Source organism: Leptinotarsa decemlineata, unplaced genomic scaffold (genome assembly GCF_025532065.1).
Source record: "Leptinotarsa decemlineata unplaced genomic scaffold, Ldec_3_MD MMD2_P_RNA_scaffold_7, whole genome shotgun sequence".
NCBI lineage: Eukaryota > Metazoa > Arthropoda > Insecta > Coleoptera > Chrysomelidae > Leptinotarsa > Leptinotarsa decemlineata.
The window spans coordinates 4,371,864-4,398,003 of NW_027412534.1; the positions used below are offsets into that span (position 1 = coordinate 4,371,864).

A 26,140-nucleotide genomic window follows, 5' to 3' on the forward strand; every position below is an offset into this window, starting at 1 on the left:
ATATTGTACAAAGGGGTGGAAATTAGTTTCATACTGGTGATTTTAGTTCAATGTTTGACATACGTGAAACGCGCCTTTCGATCTGGATCCAAAGCTAGCGGCTGTTTAATTTTGGGGTTATTTATGGTTTCTTTTGGTTATCTTGAAACCTACATTAATTTCTACCACAATTGATTGTGACTAATAATATTTCAACTCCAAATACAAATCGTATGTACATAAATATTATTTATTGATATGAATTTATATACTCAAAAATAATATGATATTTTCGTGAAGTATTCATAATAAACCAGATGTTATGTGATTTTTTTTCCTTATTGATGATAATTCAGTCGATTATGCCAATTTTTTTTGTGACAGATGTGTTTAAGTTCATTTTGAAATTTAGGAACAGGGTTCAGACAAGCATTCGTAAGGGGTAAATTACCTGGCGCCCACAATTAAAATGTAACTTGCATATTTCCCCCCACTCCCGTCTTCACTCAGTTAGCCGGTGCCGAATTCTTGGGCTGTCACAGTGACTACCCAACACCGTAGCGTGATCGAGCGTTACAACCTGAAATTAAAGTTTCCGTGAAGAAAATTCCAAATACCAATAGTTTCATCATACTTGATGCATAGCTAGTATGTTCCAATATTGGCCACTTGACTATTGAAATAGGGACTCATTTCAAACCTTTCACCCAGAATTTCAATGTGAAAGCGTTGAAGGAATTAAACCAAACTCCAAGACAATATCCGCGATACAAACATTCCCAATACCTAAGACAGCTAAAGAAATCAAATCATTTCTAGGTCTTATAGGCTATTATAGGAAATGTACAAAGAAATTTGCTAAAATAACGAAGTCGTTAACACAATGTCTGAAAAAAGAAATGCAAATTAAACAGACTTATGAATTCATAGAGTTTTGAAAATTGCAAAAGTATTCTAATGAATTATTCAATTTTACAACGACCTGACTTTTCTAAACCATTTTTAACGTTACTACGGATGCATCAAATTACGCGATAGGAGCAATATTATCCCAAAGACCCATTGGTAAAGATTTGCTCATTGCTTATGTTTCAAGAACCTTAAACCCCGCTGAATGTAACTATTACACAATAGAAAAAGAACTTCTTGCAATAATTTGGTCGGTCAAGCACTTTCGACTATACTTATTCGGAAAAAAGTTTAATATAATCAGCGATCATAAACCTTTGGTTATTTTCTCTGAAGAACCAAATTCCAAACTAATCAGATGGCGACTGAAATTAGAAGAATATGATTATAATGTAATTTACAAAAACGGTAAATTGAATACAAATGCAGACGCTTTATCCCGAGTAGAAATCCACCCACTGGAAATACTCCACAGAATCAACAATCTTGACAATATTTCAATAATACATAAAATTGAAGAAATACCGATAATTGCCCAAGGAAAATTAGACAAGATCATTGATACGGAATTATCCACTCATGCAATTTAGGCGAAAGTTCAAACAATACCAATAATGAGTTTCACATTAGCAACAATACTAAAAACAAAATCAATATTCTGTCCAATATAGCAATTAAAGAAGCAGACAAAGTAAATAAATAACCTAAATGTTAACGAAACTGTCCATACTAGTCATGAAGAACCCGTTTCAACAATACCCTACACTGACAAAACGATGAATACCTAGAAAAATCAAATAATAGGTTTGTTCCAACACACAAATTGTAATCGTTCTACAATCGTTATCAAAATCGTTCTCAAAATTTGTTACGCAGGCGTCAAGCTATTACCGTTCTAATTACGGTTCCAAAATAAATCATGGTTGGAACGGTTTGGTTACTGATTGGAATCAATTATGGTTATCACGGAATATATTAAACATAACCATACTTTTATGTTCGTAAGGTAAAGGCAAAAGGTTGAGCTGAAACAATGAATAATGTATTAGGAGGTAAATTATATTGTATTATCACAGAATACACCAATAGGTGTATTATTTTGGTATTATTACTAAAAAGGTTGATGTATAAACTGAAGAATTTTTTTCAGAATTACAAGAATACGTGTGTTAGTCCTAAGTACGACGAACATAAATATACCTACTTCCAATACAGCAGAAACTACCCCCATTCACAATTCAACTGCGAAGTACAAGTGGAGTGTGAATAAACTAAAATATTAATTGATTCCTATGCCAAATGTAGAAAACGAGTAGGCACATTTGATATAAAAAATGTAAAAATGATGTGGCAGAGAATAGCTGATGAACTGCATACATTGAATATAAATGTAACTGCAAGCAATTGTCACAACAGATGGAAAGTCCTAGAAAGGAATTATAAAAAATTTGTCGACAACCAGAATAAAACTGGTAAGCAATAGTTGTTTTCCTGTACATAAACCATTTAAGTTGATAACACTGTGTTGCAACATGTGATTTCTCAATACCTCTACTCAGTATATACATATATAAATGCTTTTTCTTTTCTATCTAGGTAGAGGTCGCAAATATTTTGAATACCAAGTTGAAATGGAAGAAATATTTGGTAAAAAAAAGAATATCAATCCAGAAGTTCTATTATCCAGTGAGACAGTGGATTATTCATTAGAAGAAAATGAAAAAATCGATACTGAAGAAGATGTAAAAGAAAACAATAGTCACAAAAGAAAAACAGAAAATAGTTTTGAACTGTGTGAAACACCACCTAAAGTACCTTTACCACATCCAACCATAACATTAGTTACAAACACCAAACATAGTAAAAATAGAAGATTAACAAATATAGAAAATTTAAGACTGGACAGCAAAAATGTATTATGAACAAAAATTAGAGATTGAAAGGGAGAAACTTGAGTAAATTGCAGAGAGAAATGAAATCCTTATGAATTGGAGATGTAAATGCAAGTGCAACATTGTTAATAACTGATATAAGTTGATTTTATATGTATTTTCTTCATGTGTTTCATGTGATAGAATTTGTTTTTGTTTTGTTTACCTATTTATTAGTCAGCTGTTAAAAAAAGATTGTTTGTTTCAAGAATATGTTTTATTTTTGTTTTAGAAATTACAATATTTTTTCAAAAAAATCACTGTATAGTTTGTGTCAGAAATATATTTTATTTTTATCGATATGGGAAATTATATTATTTACACAACATGTATACATTACAATAGTAATGAATTAGCTACCCTATCTCGAATTACAGCAACACCCACATCAACTTCAAATTCATCATCTTCAACTAGATCTTCTCCTTCATGGACATTAATATTTGGCATTTCTGGATCAACATTAACAAGAAAGTCATCATCTTTTGCTATATTATGCAATGCACAAGCTGCCCTTATGAAGTGAGCAATGAACCGTATACTTCTTAATTTGACATGATACAGTTGTCGAAAATTCTGTTTAAAAATACCAAAACAGTGTTCAATAACATATCTATTTTTTGCTAGTTTGAGATTTTAATTAATTTGCCTTCGGGTTAAGTTTCCTCTATCTTTGTATGGTGTCAATAGGTTATTTTGCAAGGGATAGCCACTGTCCCTTAATATAAAAAAAAAATTAGGATAGCTGTTGAGTGGGGTTTTCAAAAAGTCACCTGTCAGTTTGCATTTCTAGATTTCAGAAAAAATAAAAAATTACTTTTACAAGACATAGAAAGTATATACAAAGTTGAAATACTTTTGAGCAATTGTCATACAACTTTATATGGCAGTCAGACCAATCAGTTCTTCCATGAAGTGTCACCAGTGCTGGGGGAATATTTAGGAAATTGATTTTGACTATATAATTAATTTCAGTTTCAAATATTCAAATGTGCACTGAGTTTCAATATACCCTTTTATAGTTGATAGTCCATGTACAAAGTTTTGGATAAGAATGCAATAAAGGCAACATTAATAAATTATTTATTTTTGGGATGAAAATGCAATAAAGACAATATCAATAAATGATTCAATAACTTCACAGGAAACGCATAACCAAAAAAAATAACGTTCCAGAAAAATAAACAACAAATAATTATGTGCTAACAGACTAAATTCAACATAAATTAACTTGAAAGTAAAAAAACAAATAAATATCACAGAAAACTAAAAATCATTTCGAGCTGCTAACTACAAAAAACTTACAGTACATATTTGTGAGTCAACTCAAAGTAGCAATATTGATAAATTATTCCGAAAGTGAAAAACACATCAAATACCTACCTATAACATGAAGAAACATAATTTGGTTAAAGCAGTCTTATGGCATCAATCTTCATATTTTTGTAACCTCTTCAAAAGTGTGTCCTGAAATATCTGTTGTGCTGATATTTGAGCTTATAATTAACTTTTTGCTTTATATCCCATTTAAATCTTTCGAACTGTAATTCATTCTTTTTTTTCTGTCTTCAATCTCCATATTCTCCAATCTCAATATTTCTCTCAACAAGCTTCAATTTCTGCTCTTGCGATTGTAATTCTCTCAATTTTATTTCCTGCTTTTTTTCGTTTTTATTTTTTAGATATTCCATGCAATTTTTTCTGAGGACAACACTTTTATTTTGTCTGCTCCTAGCTATACCAGGTCCTGAAAATAAATATCTCCTTGTAATTTTATACCAGAATATTAAAATAAAGTAGGTACTTCCTCAACTTTTCACGGCTGATGCAATTGAGTACCTAACAGTTTGCTCACCTGTTGATTTTTTTGCTGTTAGTCGGCTTTTTGTGTTTTGGTTTTGGTCAATTACATCTAGATTATCTACTTCACCTACAGAAATCTTAGTTGATGGTAAGTTTGTATTGGTATCTGAAAAAAATAGTTTGCAATACAAATTTTATAATCATAAGATAATTGAATTACCATAATAATCATGTTTCCCTGATATAATTATTTCCTCAGAAGTTTCACTACAATCCTCAATATTCACTATGAAAGCATCTATTGCAATATTTTCCCTGGTTTGCCGGCCTAACTCAGAAATTTGTTTTTTTTTGTGAATAATTTTTTTTGGTAGGCATTGGAAATTCTGCACATAAGTCAGAGATTTCTTGTAAAAGAGTATCCTTTTCAGTGTACATTTCTTCTGTTCAACTTCTGAAAAATATAGAGTATAGAATACAAAAATCATTGGCATCTTGTGAAGAAATAAGAAAGACAATGCACATATTCCACCGGAATTTGTCACCATTAGATTTTTTCTTCCATAAGGTGAAAAGAAGCATTACATGATCTTTTAATGTGCGAATAACAAATTCTTTTCCCGTCACTGATTTTATATTAACTTGTATTGGGTTCCATTTCTCAGGATTCTAAAGAGGATTTTGCCCAACAACTTCGCGTAACAAACATAAATTGTCATCCGACGTAAATCCCAATCTTTTTGTATAGGATATATTTCATAATTAAAATATTATTTACATAATATTACTGAAAAAAATATAAAAACACTTCACTTCATAAAATAAACAAACTACCCACAACTTGACCTCGAAAATAAAAACAAACACATCTGCCGTTTCTGATCAGCTACTGGATCTATCCGATCTAGCGCAACGTTTTACACGAGGTGTTGTTCTGTCGTAAATAACGTGATGCGCTAACTGTATTACCGCAACGTGTCTCTAGAACTCATTCTGCGCATGCTCAACTATCAACTATCAACGTCTGCGGTAATAACGCCGCACGGGATTTGTCACAGCAATATTTCTCTAATATAAATTACCGATGTGCAGGGTGAAATTGTGATAGCTTTCGAGCTGCAATTTCATTTTTTGTTAACTAACTCAAATTAAATTTCAGTAGTGGCAACAAGAACTAAAATTTATTTTTTTTTTCAGATTTCTGGCAACGGGAGACTCATTCCTTACATTATCATTTATTTTCTGAATAGAAAGTGTGCATTGCTCTAGTTGAAGAGTTGATGCCTGAGGTTATGCCAAAACCATCAACCCAAGATTGAAAGAGAATAGCTGAAGAATTTTGGACTTCCTGGAATTTCCCAAACTACTTAGGTGCCAAGAACGAGAAACGTTCAACAATTTTTGCTCCACCAAATAGTGGCTCGCAATTTCGTAGTTATAAACAGACTTTTTCAATAGTTTTGTTAGCTGTCGTTGATGCCACCTATAAGTTTAAAGCAATAGATGTAGGATCATATGGAAAAAATAATGATGATGGAATATTGACAAATTCAAATTTTGATAAAACTTTAGCAAAAAATGATATGAACATACCACCAGATACAGTTTTACCAAATGCTAATACACTAGCACCATATGTACTGGTGTGAGATGAGGCATTTCCTTTGAAACATTATTTATTACGACCATATCATCCTGGCACAGTCATCTCTGGAGATATTGAAAAACGAATATTTAATTATCCGCTCTCCCGTGCTAGGCGAGTCTCTGAATATGCGTTTGGTCACTCGCAAATGGAGACAATTTTTTCGATCTATGAATGCACTGCCGGAAAATATCGATCTATATATTTTAACAACTTCTATTTTACATAATTACATCAAAGACATAGATGTTAATTTTGCTAATATCAACACTGATACCAATTCCACAGAGCGTAGAAGTGAACCAGTAGTTAGAACTCTTCCTCGTCAAGGTGGTAGTGTCCAACAAGATGTATTTAATATTCGTGAAAATTTCAAAGTTTTTTTTTTATTCTCCATCTGGAGAAATTCCGTGGCAACAAAACCAATTCTTATAAAATAAGTTTTCATATTTTCTATGTTGAGTTGAGCTATTATAAAATTTTAGAATAATTTTTTGAGGCCATGTTATACAGACCCCCATATTTTCTCACTTCTTCTATTGAAAGTTCGTTTTGATCAAGTCTTTCTTCGTCACTCAGAGTTATTTAATTTTACAAACAAGCAGATATTTCAAACAAATATTAAACCTACGTAAACAGAGACGTCAGCCGACAAGCACCGACACGTGAAAAATGCTCTCGCTGCAATCGCCGACTGAGGTGACGGCGACGGGAGGAGGACGTGACTAGGGATGTTTTATTCAAATCGATTATTATTTTCTTATAATCGATTTTTATAATTGTTTTTTTGTAGTAAATTCAATCGATTTTTAAGATATCGATTATATAAATTACGCGTTTTAATCGATTTTTATAAATAACGCCATCTATGCGATGGATGAAAAGTTTCAAAATTTCATAAACAGTGCCATCTATGAGTATGCGGTGGATGAAACAGCTCGAGGTAAGTTCAATATCATTTACAAAAAGCGGCGACATGTGTAGGTAAGGTACGTATGTAGATGTATGCATATGCATGTTGTTTCAGTCAGTGTAGTGAGTGAGTGAGGTAACATAATATCGTTGTTGGTAAACAATAAAAATGTCTTCTAACCGTAAAACACCTAAAAGCGACTGGCGAAAGTACTTTATAACGAAAAAGGATTCTACAGCAATATGTATGTACTGTTCCAAAGAATTGAAAACTTGTAATAATACTACAAATTTGAAGCAGCACATAGTACGAAAACATCTCACTTACTTACAGGTAACATGAATACTATAATTTATAATGATTATTGTGGTCTTTATGATAGCAAAATACTGGTTTCTGTAAAATTCTTTAAATAAAACGAAAAACGTTGTCATGTAAATCATACGTTTTATAACCTGAACATTTTCAATAAAAAATGAATTATGGTAAACTCTACATTAACACGGCTTTACAAACTAAAAAATGAGGTGATTTATCACAATGTTTGTTTATATTTTTGTGGTAATGACAGATGATGATTAACTTTGTTTTTCATTAATTCACCAAAAAACCCGATAAAGATAAACTTGACTTGTTGACTTTTTTTAATGTTGCCAGAAATAGAAAATAGTTTTGAGAGAATTAATTTTAATTTTTGTAAAGAAAGAACTCTTGTGAAGATGACAATCAATATATCAACATTTCTGGGAATAAAGATGCACCAATGCAATCTCTAGCGACTGAAATCGAAGCTGGACAGCCAAAGCCAGATTAAGCATTGGAGCTTCTTTTGCAAAAATTTCGGCATACGCCTTAGATGGAAATAAAAATAAGGAAATAAATCAAAACATAGCAGAAATGATATGCCGGGACAGTCTACCCTTTAGTATAGTAGAAGGATCAGGTTTCAAGAAATTGATGAAGACTGTAGCTCCTTTGTACAAGGTTCCGTGCCGTAAAACTATCACAGATCTCATAGACACTAAATATGAAGAAAAAAAACCCTATCATAAAAAAATTATGATTAGTTAAAAACGTTTCCCTTACAATCGATGAATGGAAAGATTTGCAGTTGAGGAGTTTTTTAGGTGTAACAGTACACTTCATAGAAAATTTTGAAATGAAGTCAATTCACATTGCATGTGAACCACTTCACGAGAGTCATACAGGAGAATATTTATCAGAAATGATTAATAAAATTTGTGATGTTTGGGGTTTATCCCACGACAAAATTGTAAGCATTACTACTAACAATGGCAGTAACATCGTTAAAGCCATTGAGATGACCTTTGGTCGAGCTAATCATGTTCGGTGCTTAGCTCATACTCTAAATTTAGTTGTAGACAATTCAGTAAATGTACCAGAAGTTAAACTTTTCCTAGATAAAGTACGAAAAATTGTAACTTGGTTCCACCAGAGTGGTGTTGGCGCTGAGGAATTGAGACAAACGCAAACCCTTCAAAATGTTGCCGAAGGAAAATTAAAACATCTGATTGGAGACGTATCAACTAGATGGAACTCGCAACTATTCATGATTGAACGTTTCGTGTTAATGAGTTCCACTATAGGATCTGCTTTGATAAATCACCCAAATGCGCCCCCAATGCTTCAAGCAAGTGAAATTGTCGTGCTAAAAGAAATTGAAAAAATTTTAAAGCCTTTTTATAGCGTCACTGAACAAATGAGTGCAGACAAATACCTGACTTCTAGCAAAGCTATACCTATTATAAAATGTTTGAGAACTGTGTTAGACACAGTTACGCCAACAAGTGGTTTGGCAAAACAACTGAAACAATCCTTACTATCGGATTATAATAAAAGATTGGAAAACATCCAAAAAGTGCACCTTTTTTCAGTTGCAACATATTTGGATCCTAGATTCAAAAAAATCTACTTAGATGATGACCCTTTATCCCTATCAAAAACAATAAATTATACCAAAAAATGTTTAAACTGTAATATAAATGATAATAATTCTGGAACGTCTGATTCTGAATCATCTGTTTCATCAAAAGCGACGGTTGATGGACAAGATATTTGGCAGGTACATCATGAAAAAATATTGGCCTTGGCTTCAAACTCGTCAATGGTCAAAAATACCGAATTGGATCTATACGTTGCGGCACCGCTATCGGATCTTATGGTAGATCCTCTCAGTGTCTGGAAGAGCTTTGAAGGGACTTTTCCTCTGCTAACCGACTTGGCTCTAAAGCATGTCTCTGTGATGGCCACTTCTACACCACCCGAAAGATTATTTTCCAAAGCGGGAAATATGGTCAGGAAAACACGAAACCACCGTATTTTAGGAAAGAGATTATCAAAATTATTGTTTTTAAACTGCTTACCTGAAAATCTATGGTAATAATAATTGTACTCGAATGTGAAATTTTTGAACATTTTGTGACAATACGTTAAAGTTGCCGTTGAGCAACTTATCGCTTCATTTTATTTCAATACTACTCTTACGTAAAACAAGACTGAAAATTCGTGCAAATAATTTTTTTTTCGTCTTTCGATTGTTCAAATTTCAAAAATAACGAAATATTTGTTTCCCATTTCAGTTTTTAAGACCACAACGTTATTGGTTTTTCAATTATCGTTTCAAGTATTTTATTGTATTACTAGTCAAATGTGAAATAGGACTGGATATTTGTGACAATAATTATTTTGAAATTTTATATTGTTTATAAAGTTAAAGGTTAATGAAAGACATGTTTTATATTTTGGTTTTTGAAAACACATCAAAGTCGTTTTGTTTTTAGTTATCGTTCAAGTATTTCATTTTATTACTAGTCAAATGTAAAATAGGACTGGACATCTGTGAAATTTTATATTGTTTATAAAGTTAAAGGTTAATGAAAGACATGTTTTATATTTTGGTTTTTGAAAACACAACATAGTCGTTTTGTTTTTCATTATCGTTTAAGTATTTTATTTTAATACTAGTCAATTGTAGAATGGGACTGGACATTTGTGACAATAATTATTTTACCATTTTATATTTTTTAAAAAGTTATAGGTTAACGAAAGATTTGTTTTATATTTTGGTTTTTGAAAACACAACATAGTCATTTTGTTTTTTATTATCGTTTAAGTATTTTATTTTAATACTAGTCAAATATAAAATAGAACTGAACATTTGTTGCAATAATTATTTTGAAATTTTATATTGTTTTTAAAGCTGAAGGTTAATGAAAGACATGTTTTATATTTTTGTTTTTGAAAACACAACATAGTTGTTTTGTTTTTAATTTTATCGTTTAAGTATTTTATTTTAATACTAGTCAAATATAAAGTAGGACGACTGGACATTTATGACAATAATTATTTTACCATTTTATATTTTTGAAAAAGTTGAAGGTTAACGAAAGATTTGTTTTATATTTCAGTTTTTGAGACAATGAAATTATATTTTTGTTTGGATGCTCATCATTTCATTCTTATTATAATAAAACGTTCAGTGGGAATGTAAATTTGTATGAATAATAATAATGTTTGGTTTCTTTATTCCTTACTTTAAAAGTTGAAATGAACATTCGCTTCGATTTTTAATTCTGAATTGAGTTATTTCTTTATTCATATCATTTCATTTTATTTTCAATCTAATAAACTGTTGATATGAATATCTCTTAGTTTTATTATTGGAATATGAAAAGCATGCAGATTTTTATATAACAGAAAAATCGATTTTTTCGGAGAAATCGATTGTTTATTTTATTAAAATCGATTTTTGACAAATCGATTAATATTGAATGAAGAAAAATCGATTTATATTTAATCGATTCTTTTCCACTATTCTCACATCCCTAGACGTGACTGATAGTGTGAATGTGTTCATTGCTTGCAATGTAAGAATATTTATCGTGACGGTGACGGTGCGGAGACGTGACGGTGACGTTACGTATAGTGGAAATCGCGCCATACGGGTTCGGTCAATTTAAGCAAATATGCATCTCGAAAGGTAGTTTGTAATATTGCACGCGAAATATCGAATGAAATGCTTGATGAATCCTTGATGCAATTTTGGAAAATTAAAGAAATTTCACATAAAACAATATTCACATGACTAGCTTCAGGTCAAATTCTTTGTTGTAAAATGCCACCGGCACCGGCCTTTGTTCAGTTTTCTCTGAATTCGTATAAATTTCTTGAGGTTCATTGGCGGTAGATTCGGATACATTTCATTGAACTTTCTACATGTTCTGCTGATAATTTTGTCACACTGTCCAAAAATAATAAACAAATTCATAAGAACTTCGTTTGAATAGTTTTGTTCCATCGTTATGAAGGTATTTGCAACTTCTGAAGTGACGAAAATGTCGATATTATTAGGAGAATGTCACAACGCTACTGTCAAATAGTAATCATGGCCTGCTCACCAAATACCGAATGGAAATACCATTCTGAAGGGACATTTTCACAAATAAATGTTCATAAGTCCGAAACTTGACTAGTTAGGTATAGGTATGATATACATAGAAAGAAAGCAAATTTCAGCAGCTTTCCGAATTTTCAATAATATACAGGGTGTTCCATTTAAAATAATCAAATTTCAGCAACTTTTTCAAGCAAACGAAAAAACTGTATTTTTTTACCACCCTGTATTGAAGTAACGGAGATTAGGCTGACGTGTGGGAAGTGTCCAAGTATCACCTAACTCCAAACCAAATTTCGATATCATAGTACTTCTTAACTAAAAGATATCGGCATTTTTATAAGTCATGATTTTCGAAGAAAAAAATTGAAATTAATTTTTATTTCGAAAACGGTAACAGATAGGTATAGGGAAATATCAAGAAAAGTTGTCGGGCAATTGTTGGAGATTCCAAAAATAATATTATATACAGAGTGTTCCATTTGAAAAATCAAAGTTGCTACTGCTTTCTAATAGAAGCGGCAACACCGCATTGTCGAAAATATTTTAGTTGGCTAGAGAATGTCCGAATATGCCCTCCATTAAATTTTCAAAGTGATCCGTTGTCTGGTTCACCAGAAACGTCTAATGTGCCATCCACCGTGAATCAGCCTGTATAGATAAAATACAAATAACATGGTCATAAATAAGAATGTCAGGTAGAAAACCTTTTACTAGAGGAGGTAATCTTTTGGTGAAACTAAGGCCGATCGTATACTTACAAGACATTTGTTTGCCACATATCTGCGACATGTCGTTTCATTTCCAACACAGAGGTTCTTATGGCGATTCGTAGACCAAACAAACGCCGCGGACAGGATGAGACGTGTCGAAAACAACTTTTATACGACACTGCTTGCTCCAATTTCAAGCGTCATTTGTTTTCGACAGCTGCTTCCGAATGCACGTATATGTTTCAAATGGAAGATAATTCAACATTTAATGTAAAATTTGTGCAAATCGTTGAAAAATACAATGTTTTGTATGACCATACGATGGAAGGTTACTCAAATAGGCATGTGCAAGAAAAATCCTGGAGGGAAATTGGAGGAGAAATAAATGAAACGGGTAAGTTTTTATTTTCACAATATAATAATATATAGTTAAAAACAATTATCAATTTAAAAACTTGTTAAGAAGAACAATTATAATATTATTTACCAAACACAATATGTCGACTGCCAAGGTAATGCCGCATAGGGCTGATTTACATATGAACATAATCTACCTCGTAATCGCCTCATTTGTGCCGCGCTGACACTGAGGGTAAAAATTTGGTAAAATTTGTTGTCTGTTAGTATTATTATGTGGTAACCCGCCCATTTCAAATGTTGGTTCTGACATTTTTCCATCCTTTTTCTTGTAAAATTGTGTAACACACAAATTTTCTTAACAATTTTATCAACTTTGTGTGGTGAGCATAGAATAGGTCTCTCTAGAATTTTAAATTTTGATACCATTATACCAAACGCACATTCTACACTTCGACGAGCTCGTGATAATCTATAGTTGAAGATTCTTTTAAGGTTTGTTAAATTTCTTGACGGATAGGGCTTTAACACATTTTTAGAAAGAGGGAAGGCAGCATCTCCGATAAAATAATAGGAAAAAGCCGGCTCGTGTGGTTCTTTGGACAAAGGCTGCGGTGGTGGAAAATTGAGTGTGTTTGTCTGAAAATTTCGTCCAATACTTGAATGTTTGAATACTGCCCCATCACCATTTCTACCGTAGTAGAAATGGTGATGCTATCTGCATCCGCTATAGCCAATAATTGCAAGGAAAAATAACTTTTATAATTGAAGAGGTGAGTGCATGAAGGGGTTATGTACCAAAATGTAAAATTTCCGGCTTTCAGAGGGAATAAAGGAGTTATGTGTTATACTTTTTTCTGCGCTGAGTCCTGCTCTGTAGAACCTGTATTAGCAGAGATCCTAGAGCATGAAAGAGGTATGTTTTTAGAGCATTCGTAGTTTGCAGGGGATGAAGGGGATATGTAACATAAAAAAGCACATACTTCTAGTATGCACAAGTAACAAGTGTTTTCCTAGTGAAAGAAGGTGTTATGTTACAATAAATCGCACATACCTCCTCCATGAATTCATTCAATTATTCTAATATACTTTCCTCTCAGTGAATAAAGGGGTTATGATACACAAACACCACACATACCCCCTTCATGCATTAAAAGGTAAGACAGATGAATATTAAGAAAGAATGTATGTGTCAAAATATTGAACATAACCCCTTTATGCGCTATGAATTGCAATATTGTACTAAAGAGAAATAGGCATGTGTGAATCATACCTCCTTCATGCACCAGTCAGCTGCTGATAACCCAATAAACTAGTAACATGATGCTTGTTTAGTGTTGCTAAAAATTTGTGATTTTCATTGGTAGTTTCATATAAAGTTGGTGTTAATATTGTTATAATGGCTACAAGAGGCCAACGTATGTTAAACCTCGTTTTGTCATCTACTATTAACACTGAAAATGAAATAAATGTTGCAAGTAACAGTAATGAACCAGATCCTAACCTACAAAATCAGAAATCAGTAAGATTGGAAGTAGAAACAAACAATAATATTCAGCAAATAGGTAAGTACAAGTTTTATTCATTACAATATTTCATTGAATAATGATCAAATACTTTACTATGATAGGCTACAGTGAAACGATCCTTTTTCGCAGCTTAGGCCTACCTAGTTTCGTGTTATGCCGCTAAAAATATCTTAAGCCAATTTTTACTATTTTCAAGTGACGATTATAGACAGAAGTTTAGACATAAACGTGTTTTTTTTCAGAAATAGTGACACCATCCACATCATTGCCTACAAATGAAGGAGATTCACGTATCACGAAAAAATCAGAAAAGAGGTCATTTCCAAAGAGGAAAACGACGAGAAATGTTGACAACTACAGGAAACTACGTAAGACTATTACTTTACTTTCCTTCAATACTAGTATGTGAAATAATAGTGTACAATATAAGTTGAAATGAAATTTGGTTAAAGGGATTAGCGGTCCCTGAAAACAACGTTCAGGTGAGAAAAGTGGGGAAAGCGAATTTTCCAAATGTTATTAAACTTTTAATCGTGATTTTTTTTGTGGTCCTCCATCACGAAAAATGGACTATCTTTTTTGAGTTGATTGAAAACTGTTCAATATTTCAAAGTCTTACAAGAAAAAAAATATCCCATTACAGAAAATGCAAGATCTTCATGTGTTTTGCTACCATAATAAAAACATGTGCACTCTTTTTCGTCTGTTGTAGATAGAGGAGACGATTCTGAAGAAAGCGACACTCTTTTTGGTGATCCTTCCAGCGATGAATATAGCCCGGATGATAACGATCTTGATGAATCAGATTACGAGGACTCTGACAACCAACCGAAAAAACAAAAAATTCAAAAAAAAGTGGTGCGACAATCAGAAAATGAAGTTTGTACCAGACAATGTGACACTGATGCAATTGATGATCAAGTCGATGTAGTCCAAAGTGGAGATGGAGATCTTCTAATGGCTAATGAAAATTTTATAAATTCTGAGGAGCCGCAAATTCACACTGTAAAGCGAAAGAAGAAAATATTTTCTCCGAAACTCAAAGTAACTAAAAAAAGGAAAAGAAATCCTAATGAGTGGAAGAAAATCAAACGAATCTTAAACAGAGAAAGAGGCGAGTCCTACATAAACTCGAAAGGTGACCTCAAACCAGCTAAAAGCGTCTTTGTAGGGAACCTGTGTCCTGACAAATGTCGCTTGAAATGCTCAGAAGTTTTCACCTTGGAAGAAAGGGAACAAATCTTTTCGTCATTTTACAAACTAGACATTAATGCTAAGAACTCTTTACTATTTAGTTCAATGCAAAGAAGCATTCCACAAAGGAAGCGAACTGGTGCAGTCAATCATAAAACTGCGACATTCAAGTATACTGTAACTGTCGGGGGAAAACAAACAACTGTTTGTAAAAGGGCCTTTGTCAAACTATATAATATAGGCACAAAAAAGGTTGAATTAATCCAAGCCTCTATAAAGAGTGGTTTGGGAGCTCCTGCACCTGACAGACGGGGAAAACACAAGACCAGACCAAACAAAACACCAGATAATGTAGCGGCTTACATCATTCAGCATATCTCTAGTTTTCCTGCCGAGGAATCGCACTACTCAAGGAATAAGAATATTCACAAGAAATACCTTCCTCCATTACTTTCAATTCCAATAATGCACAAGCTATACCTCGAAAAGTGTTTAGCGGATAAGGTAGATGAACAGTTTAAAGTTAAAGAGCGCACTTATCGCTTCATTTTTAACAATGAATTTAACTTGTCTTTTGGACACCCTCAGAGCGATACCTGCAGTACGTGCGATTCAGGTGTTGCTAATGAAGAACATGTGGAGACCTATAAGTTGGCTTTCGAATCTCAAAAAGCAGACAGAGAAGAGGCCAGAAATTCATCCAATACTGTGTACATGACATTGGATCTGCAACAAACAATGCCTCTACCTAGACTTAGTACTTCTAAGGCATTCTATCTACGCCAGATGTGGTTTTACAATTTGGGATTGCATATCATAGCTAAGGATATTGATAGAACAATATGTTGCACATGGACTGAAAATCAAGCAGGCAAAGGTAGTAATGAAATTGTTAGTAGTCTTCTTAGAGCAATAGAAGTCGAAACTAATTTCAAAGAAAAGGATCACTTGATACTCTGGACTGATTCCTGCTCAGGGCAGAACAAGAACTTTTTGATGGTGTGTATTAATCAATACCTTGTTGGAAAAGGATATTTCAAGACGATTGATCACAAGTTCCCAGAGGTTGGTCATTCTTACCTAGATTCCGATAGAGATTTCGGGCGAATCGAAAAACGTTTGAGAAAACATCAAAATATTTACACTCCAGATCAGTATCGCGAAGTTATAGTATCTTCTAATAGAAAAAATATGGTGATTGATATGAAGGATCATTTCAGGGACACAGAAGATTTATCAAAAAGAATGAAGATTTTCAACAAGAAAAAAGATCTCTTAAAAGAAAAGGTCTGTTTCAGAGATGGCATCAAATGGTTTCGAACAGAATCTTTTGGATCATATCTCTTCAAAGAAACTTATGACGCCCACACACCCTTCAAAATGGTCATTCTTCACAAACAACCCAGAGATGACGATCCACCATCACTCCCGAATGATTTCGTCATCCCCAGGATCTTCAGAAAATTCAACTCAATGACAAAAGAGAAAATACAAAACTTGAAAGAACAGCTCTGTTTTGTTCCAGATCAACATAAATGGTTCTATGAACAAGTGTTGAATGAACAAGATGGAAACGTAGAATAATAAGTATGTTGAAAAGTGCTATGGTTTAGGAAGAAAGTGACAAGAGACTTGTGTCACTTTACGTTTTGATATTTCCAATGAAATGTGTTCTCTATTATACTTTGTTAAAATATGCATAACAAATACATTTTTCTGAACAGTTATCTAGTACTTATTTTTTCCTAACTACTAATCACATCACCCATAAGATAGCTAAAAATGTACATCTGCGTAAATGTATGAAGGAGGTGAGTGAACATACCTGTCTTTACAAGAATAAAAATAAATGAAAAATAAAATTTCCTTGTGAATAAAGGAGGTATGTACAAATTCTTTTTTATTTATACTTCAATAAGCAAATATTTAAGTTGATCACCATGCCAACATAATTTTATACTATTTAGGAGTACAATAATGTAATTTAGAGCAAAAATGTACATAACACAAAAAAGTTCCAGCCCTTGAACTTTGGGACTATTTATCTCAGAAAGACCTTTTTGTAACATAACCCCTTCATGAACTCACCTCTTCAATTATAAAAAGCGGATCCCGTCTTGGTTAGACAATGTATTCTGATATGTTTACCATCAATACTACCTATACAATTTGGTAAATTCCAAAGTTCTTCAAAGCGTTCGCCTTTTTCAATCCATTGCAATTCACTTGGAATAGGCATGAATTCCATTTGCAAACCTGACCGAATATTGTCACAAACTCCTTCAACTATTTCTCCAATTGTAGAGTCACCTCTCATAAATTGGAAAGATAACTGCTTGAAACTTATTCCGGTTGCCAAGTATCTGAAACATAATTTTATTTTCAGGAGCTACATGTAAGGAGAAATGGAAAAATTTAAGATCCGCTTATGCCCGTTATATAAGGCAAAAACCACCATCTGGATCATCAGCACAAGTAAAGAAAAAATATTATTTAGCAGACCATTTGGACTTCCTCTCACAAAAATATAAATGAAGAAACATATATTTCGACTCAAGAAGAATCTACGGAAATTGAGCCTCCTGAAGCCTCATGACGAAAATGATCTAAATAAGGATGCATTCGAAGAATCCTCTACAAATGAACCTTTATTAGTCACTGAAAGCGCATGAATTCGCAACATGAAAAGCCGAGGTCAATTGGAAAAAACGGAAGATGCTGACTTGCTATTTCTCAAAAGTTCTGCCCGATTTACAGCGAATGACAAACGCTCAAAAACACGAATTTATATATAAACCAATGCAAGTTATTAGTGAAATCCTTTACAAACCACCACCAAATAATTTTACCCCACTTTTAACGCATTCCCAGCAGATTAGTAATTCAAGCAACATTTCCTTTCAAACAGTTCTCAAGCACAAACTACGCACTCTTCAAGCAAAATAAGCATATCTATGACATCTCCAAATACTAATGTCGATTATGAATTTTTAAATTTGTAATATACAATAAAAATTAACTTTGAATAAGTTACTTACCTCATTGTTATAATTAGTTATTCCTTTGGTGTAATGGATTCCCGAAATTTTGTATCTGATCTCTTGATAAAAGGTCCAATTCTGTCCAAAAGTACTGAAAATGTCTTTAGTGACATTCTATAAAATGATTGAAATTTAACTAGATCCTCCATCATTTCTTCACCAGTACAACTTATAAATATACTGCGATGAAGATTAGCTTTACTAAATGGATGAATCCAATATTTTCGAGTATTTTCCTTCTTTCGCCTTCGCAATATTAGAACCGATAATATTGCCCCATCCTCATCCGACGACATAATGTATACTGATGTGCGAACTACGGAGTTTTGTTTCCTACATTATGGTACTTACAGTGTTGAAGCGACATGTCGCAGACATGTTGCGAAAAAATGTCTTGTAAGTATGCGATAGGTCTAACGGAGAAAAATTTTAACCCCAGCCATTGAAGTACGGAATTGTTCTTGAACTCGATTGACCGATCAAAAATATATTTGTCAGATCTACACAAACTACACGTTCGCCATAAAAACAATTGAGTCCCATAACTGTACAAGAAAAAGCTTTCAGAAAATCAAAACAGTGGAAACAAAATTTTTGACGAGAAAACATGAAAAACGAAATCAACGACAGCTACTTCGAAACTTTTCAACAGAATTACTTAAAGAATACCGGTGGTAAACCGAAAACAACGAAAAATTGATACAACGGTTATTCACTCAATCGATCAATCAATCTTTAGACGAACCCCCAGTACGAATTCACACTCAACAACCAATCTTAAGAAACATGGCCAATATTACACTGACACACGCCTTCACAGCAGCAAAATTGGCGGCGACCCCAACCTTTATTTCACCACAAACTTTTAATCCAAACAAGGGGAATGCAAACTCAATAATGAATTGCGATGAACGTACCTCAATAGCAAACGGTTGGGAATATAAACTGAAAATATACTACTTCGGGACATTCTTAGAGGGTGCAGCGAACATCTGGTATAACAAAACAATAACAAAACAGCGAAGAGGTGGATAATGCAGCAAAAAAATGCAGAAACAAGAAGAAAATGAACCTGTCAAGTCCTACTACTATGACCTGAAAACAATAATGTACGAATATGACCCTTCGCTAAATGTCGGGGAATTCCGCAAATTCTTTTGAGAATTGGATTAACGCGTACAATGGTCCAAGAACTCGCTTTCGAATTGGCTGAAAAAATTGGCTTTTCACACAGTTTTAATAAAGATAAGGGTAAAGCTGGCCAGGAGTGGCTAGATGGATTTTTAAAACGCCATAAAGACATATCTTTACGAAAACCGTAGCCTACCTCCGCAGCCAGAGCCCAAGCTTTTAATAGACCTCAAGTAAGAAAGTTTTTCGATAACTATCAAGAATACATAGACAAACACAAATTAAACGCAAACCGGATCTACAATGTGGACGAATCAAGGCTGTCTACTGTCCAAAGACCTCAAAAGATCCTGGCTACCGCTGGCAGGAAGCAAGTAGGTACCATTACAAGCGCGGAGCGGGGATCTAATGTGACAGTTGTGTGTTGCATGAACGCAGCTGGGTCGTATGTACCTCCTTTCATGATTTTCCCAAGGAAAAATATGAAAAACGAGCTCGTGGATGAAGCACCAACTGGTACGGTAGGAGAAGCTCAAGAAAGCGGGCGGATGACCACTAAAATTTTCGTGAAGTGGCTCCAGCTCATAATGATAAATTCCTTCTTATTTTCGATGGCCATGCCAGCCATAAGTCATTCGAAGCTTTGAACTTTGCCAAGGAGAATGGAATCGAAATTGTTTGTCTTCCTCCACACTACACCCATCGTATGCAGCCTCTCGATGTGTGCTTTTATGGACCGTTCAAGACATATTTTAACCAAGAAATTTCTGTCTGGCTTAGAAATCATTCAGGAAGAGTGGTGACAGCTCTTCAGATCGGATATTTATTTAATCAAGCTTATGGAAAGACTGCTACAGTTCAAAATGCATGCAATGGTTTCAAAAACACTGGACTATCGCCAGTTAATCCAGACATATTTCCAGATCACTTTTTTGAACCAGCTGAAACAACAAATATGCCAATAGCTTCCACAGCTGATAACTCAGACTCAATCCAGGATCAGAACCTTCCATCGATGCCAATAGAACCGGAGGCTGACGAGATTATGGCCCAGGAACAGAATAAGGCCCCTGAATCTTCATCAAAGCCATCCACTAGTTCTTGTAAACCATTTACTTCATCGGATTCTTCAGACGCAATAGCAGTCACTAATGATATTCATAACACACTGACTGGCCCGTTAGACATTTCTCAACCATCCACAAGTTCATTTGCATCGACAAGTTCTTTAGCTGTTCGAGTTAATGTCATTTCTCCAGTTCCCAGTGGTAAATTTGTAAGTGGACAGGGTAAGCGAAAGCCAAAGAAACGAACGACAACATTCCTACTTACGTCATCACCAAATATGGCAGAATTAAAGTACAAACGAGAGATTGATGATGACTCAAATGAAGAGCGCTCTGATCAAGAAGACGAAGAAGATGATTGTGCCTGTATTTACTGCAACGATCTCTACTCACGTTCAAAGCCTGGTGAGGGGTGGTTGAGGTGCAGGCGGTGCAGTCGTTGGGTTCACGCAGCCTGTGCTGATTTGCCAAAGCGTACTAAAAATTTTGTTTGCGAATTGTGCAATTAACTTTTATTGTTATATCTTATTTTATCATTTTTGTTATGTTGATGGCTGTGTATGTCATTTAGTCCACACGACTCGTGTCGTTTTGTCCATACGGTATGGACAAAACGGATTTTTCTTGATCTTCATTTAATACTAAATATTTTTGTAAGAGTTGATTTTTCTGACAAAATCTATATGATTCCTGTTAACCAATTAATATAAGCAAAGTTGTAAGAAAAAAATATGTTCCTATTATGAATAATATTAAAGTTATTGATGATTAATAAAACGATATGTCATTTTGGACGTACTTCCCCTATATACCAAACAATATGAATAAATACATGTTAACAGTAGGGGGCACAAGGATTCCAACTCTTGGCTTAATGAAAATATCAGTGAAAATCTGAGTACAACTTGTGATACCGTAGTTATAATAGACTTTGATAACAATCAAAATTCAGCAATAAAAATGTCAACGCAATTATCAATTTGTCCGAAATTAAGGAAGAGGGAATTTGTTGTGAATACAATAAAGAAGTTGGGAAAATGTTTCTCATACAAGAACTTATATCAAGAAGAGTGCAAAAAAATAAGTTAAGAAAAACCCCCAATGATATTGGGAGTGTATTGTTACCAACTCCACTATATAGTTCAGTAATCGACGAATCAGGTTAGGACAAAGGACGAACAATAGGTGGGCGGAGCCTATGCGCGCGCCCCGCGGAAGGATAAATATAGAGCGTTTCGCAGGCTAGAGAGACTCAGTTGGAGACTCGGGCTCTGACTTAATAGAGTAAACTTCGCGAGAGAGTATCATTAGCATATGACTATAATATTGGAAGTTGGTTTAATAGTTAGAAACATTGTAAAAGAAAGTCTAAGGCTGCAAGTTTCTTTTTCAGAGATTAGGGAAGTACAAACAAATCCCCAAAATACTTCCCTAAGTGGATTCGTTTATCAATCAAAGCTAAAAATTGCCTTTTTCAAGGCAAAGGCGATAAATAAAACTGCAAAGGGGAACATCTCAGAGGTATTGGATGTGTGTATACCATTTCTACGTGGACGCTGCTGTGATACTATAATAGAACGACGTAGTTCTGTGAGTCGTCCTGTTCAGGACTATACTGAGGAGACAACGTATACCAGGAGCTGCAGATAGTAATAAAACCTGAACTTTTCAGTTCAAACCTGTCCTTTTCAGGACTTTTTCAATAAACGAATTCGATTCCAACGCTTCGTCATCGAGGGACCAACTAGCCGGCCTCCTTCGACGTATTCGACCTACCCAGGCCCGAATACATCTGGAGGTACGCCGACCCGGTAACGGAGTAACTCACGTGAGTTGCTCCATTGCACTGCTGTCTGGGGCTTAAAACCGCCCGTGTGCCTCCGGAGGCCGTTCTCATCTTCGGGGACAGGGATTTTAGGTAGGTCAAGGCGCGAAGTGTGTGTCGGTTAGGGAGTAGGGATCGTAGGGAACCCTCTGGCCCGGCCTAGTGCCATCGTGGTGGCCAGCTGTACCCCCGCGGCGCAATTAGCTTAGTTGAAAGTAGGAAATCTAATAATCCAGCCGAACTGTTGGTTTTAATCGTATGGTGATGGAAAAGAAGCTACGTGAAACTGAGATGGCTGGAGCCGAGTTTCCTTTTTGAAGGAGGCTCGACAGATAGATCATCTGGAGGACTAGCACCCACCAGCTCTGGTCTCGGTGCGGCAGGCGGCCTGGGGTTTGCTGATGTCTCAAGACTCCACGCCCAGCCGGGTGTCATCTTTACTAGACATCCCCAGGTACCGTCCTGGCGACAGTATCATCAAATAGAAATAAAAAAAAATCCAAAAGATATATTGAGAAAAAATATACAGTGAGACTCTATTCAACATCAGTTTTAATAATATCTCTAAGTAAAATAAAAACCCAGCTGAAAATCTGCATCACGAACAGGACAATTTCAAGGAAGTAATACACGAAAAATATCCTATAATACCACTACCAGAGGAATTCAGTGATAATATTACCATGGAAGAAAAGGATACTTCCAGGAACCCCTCAACACTTCAAGATAAAATTGCTATACAGGATGACTGTCACGACGATAGGGAAATGGAAAATGTAATAAAGTTCACACTTACAGACGATTTTGTTCTACTAGGCATCGATTACTATTTACTAGTTCAAATCGAGTATAGCACAACAGACCAATACAATTTTAAAATTAATGAAAAGTATTTTTTGAAAATTGGACTCATCTGTATTGGACAACCAACATTGTCGAACCAGTCCTACATTCTTGTACGTTGCTTGAAATATCACCAATATCACCAAAGAAAATGAAGAAATATCGAACACAGCCTACTCTATACATCAGAATGCGATGAAGAGGTCATCAGAATGCGATGAAGAGGTAACCATTAAAGATACAGTTTAGACCATATAGAAGAAGGTGTCTCCAAAACTCAGCTCACGGAATTACTAAAAGAATATCAGGATGTATTTTCAAAATCCACTAAGCACATGACATCCTACTGACATCACTGAACATCGGATAGTCGTAGGAGATGCAACGTCAATAAAATATCGTCATTATAGGGTAAGCCAAAAAGAAAGGGAAATAATAAAGGAGCAAATTTCTGAAATTCTAAAACACAATATAATTCGGCCTTGCCATTCTCCGTGGGCTAGTCCGGTGGTGTTAGTTCGGAATTAAGAATAATTCCATTCGTTTCTGCGTCGATTATAGAAAAGTAAACAGTGTAACAAAAAAAACACATACCCGATTCCCAACATGGATGACATCCTGACATATTTTGGAGGGTATTACCAACGTCCAATATAAGGTATATGAATTAACTAATCAGAACAAGACAAAGAGTAAAAAGCAGGTGGGCGGAGCGTACGCGCGCGCGCCGCAAACGTATAAATATCGAACATTTTGCATACCTCGGGCACAGACAGCGGAACAGTGCGGAAGTGTCATAGCGTTCGGTTGTGTTTTCGCCAAGATTTCTGGTTGATGATCAGCCGTATTGTGTTTCTGGCTTGTGATAGTGGTTCGTTGGTTCTTGTGTGCAAACGAAGAAACGTTTCCGGTGAGTACGACTAAATATATCATTTTTCGTTGCGTTCAACTGCTCAGAGCTTTACTGCAATTTTTAAGTGAGTAAAATGTCAAGCAGTATGGAGGAACTGCTTCGCAATCTGGCTGGGAGGGACAAGACCGAGATCATTAGCATCATTTGCCAATTGATCTCGTGCTTCGGCCTAAACCAGGCAGATTTGCAGGGCAATACATTGCCAGTCTCTGGGCCCGGCTGTCAAAATCTGACAGACGGGAATCAGGGAGTGGCTAATGCTCCGCCTGCGAGTGACAATTCTTTCCGTGACAGCGATCACGAAAGCGTACATTCCTCCTCTTCCTCCGCTTTGAAGAAGAGAAGAATTAGCGAAGATTTCCCACCTCTACCAGATGTGTCCACAAACAAGGTAGACGAGTGGATTAAGAAAGGCAAACAACCGAAAAAAGCAAAGAGATTGCAGAAGAAGGTTGTTTAAGACGACATCAGGGACGAGGCAAGCAAATATTACTCCGAGTCCGAGGTTTCGTCGCGTCCGGTGACACGAAGTCTGACCCGCGAGGTGGCCACTTCTCTTTCCAACGAAAATATGGACACAAGTCCAGCCATCCAAGCTGACAGTGCTTCTGATCATTCAGAACGAACTGTCAGAACTATTCAGGACCAGGAGCCTGGCCCCTCTGCCCCACGTAAGCAGGAAAACCAGCCTCCTACTAAAAAAGTTAAAATTCCACCAATTGTCGTTCGTCAGAAGGACAAATGGGTTAAGCTGATCAAAACAGCAGCCGAGGAGAAAATAAATTTCTCCAAAGCCGTCAATCTTCATGACGGCATCAAAGTTCAGCCCTCGACTCCTGACGATTATCGTCGATTGTCGAGACTCCTTGTGACGGAGAACATCCCCCATCACACTTACTCCCTCCCTGAAGACCGGCAAATCCGTGCCGTCTTCAGAGGATTGCCAGAGCACTTCTCAGTCGACGACATCCGTGAGGAGTTAGAAGCCAGAGGCTTTGATCCCTCCTCAGTAACTAGGATGAAGCGAGCAAATAAGCCCTTACCCATGGTCCTGGTACTGGTCACCAAAGACCAAAAGGACATATTTGAGATCAAAGACCTCTTGAGTGTGAAGGTGCAGGTTGAACACCAGCACCCCAAAACTTCGGTGGGTCAGTGCCATCGCTGCCAACGCTTTGGCCACTGCCAAAGGAATTGCATGGCCGTCCCAATATGCGTCAAATGCGCCGGCAGGCATCTTACCAACGGGTCAGTCCTTGCAAGAAAGCAAGGACTGACCCCCCGAAGTGCAATAATTGCAAAGTGGTACACACTGCCAACTATAGAGGCTGCCCTGAATTCCCTAAGGCTCAGAAGACTAGAGGCAAGCCAGTTAAAAAACCATCTCCCCCAGGCAGACCTGCGGGGTCTGGTCGTATTAAGGAAGGAGTTAGTTTTGCCAGAGCAGCATCCAAGGGTGCAAACGGCTCGGCAAAGACTGCTCCTTCTCAATCTATGCCCTCACCTCAGACTCAGGGGGCTTCAGACATCTGCGCCGCTTTGGAGCAGATGAAGCAACTATTCACCAAATTCCCCGTGCTCGAAAAAATGTTCACGGTGAATAATAACGTGCTGACCGGAACTGCCAATGTCTAGACAGCCGACATTGCCTAGATCTTTGAAGATAGTCTTTTGGAATGCCAATGGCTTTCTACCTAAGAAACTTGACTTCGAGAATTTTCTCTTAGAACATAACATCGATGCGGCTCTAATCCAAGAGACGCATCTGAGGAATGAATCCGTTGTCATTCCAAATTACAAGTTCTTCCATAGAGAACGTATTGGACGTGCTGGTGGGGGAGTTGGCATTCTTGTCAAACGATCCCTCCAGTGTGTCCAATACGGCATTGACAGTGCTCGGTTACACGGAACTGAGGCCGTAGGGGTCGAAATT

General features: G+C 35.5%; 2 protein-coding genes across 2 annotated transcripts; one reads left to right on the forward strand and one right to left on the reverse strand.

The window, feature by feature from the left end:
• Window positions 1-3,885: 3,885 nt before the first annotated feature.
• On the reverse strand, window positions 3,886-5,369 carry LOC141480257 (uncharacterized; the record flags this gene model as incomplete). The annotated part of the gene is made up of 4 exons (XM_074170131.1): window positions 3,886-4,566; window positions 4,675-4,788; window positions 4,843-5,071; window positions 5,303-5,369. Coding segments are annotated over 2 exons (183 nt in total), but the record flags the coding sequence as incomplete, so codon positions are not given.
• Window positions 5,370-13,427: 8,058 nt separating this feature from the next.
• Window positions 13,428-17,110, forward strand: LOC141480326 (uncharacterized). Its single transcript, XM_074170234.1, has 3 exons — window positions 13,428-14,229; window positions 14,436-14,561; window positions 14,906-17,110. Exons 1-3 carry the CDS (start codon window positions 14,064-14,066, stop codon window positions 16,969-16,971), a joined length of 2,358 nt encoding a protein of 785 aa, XP_074026335.1. The 5' UTR covers window positions 13,428-14,063; the 3' UTR covers window positions 16,972-17,110.
• Window positions 17,111-26,140: the final 9,030 nt, after the last annotated feature.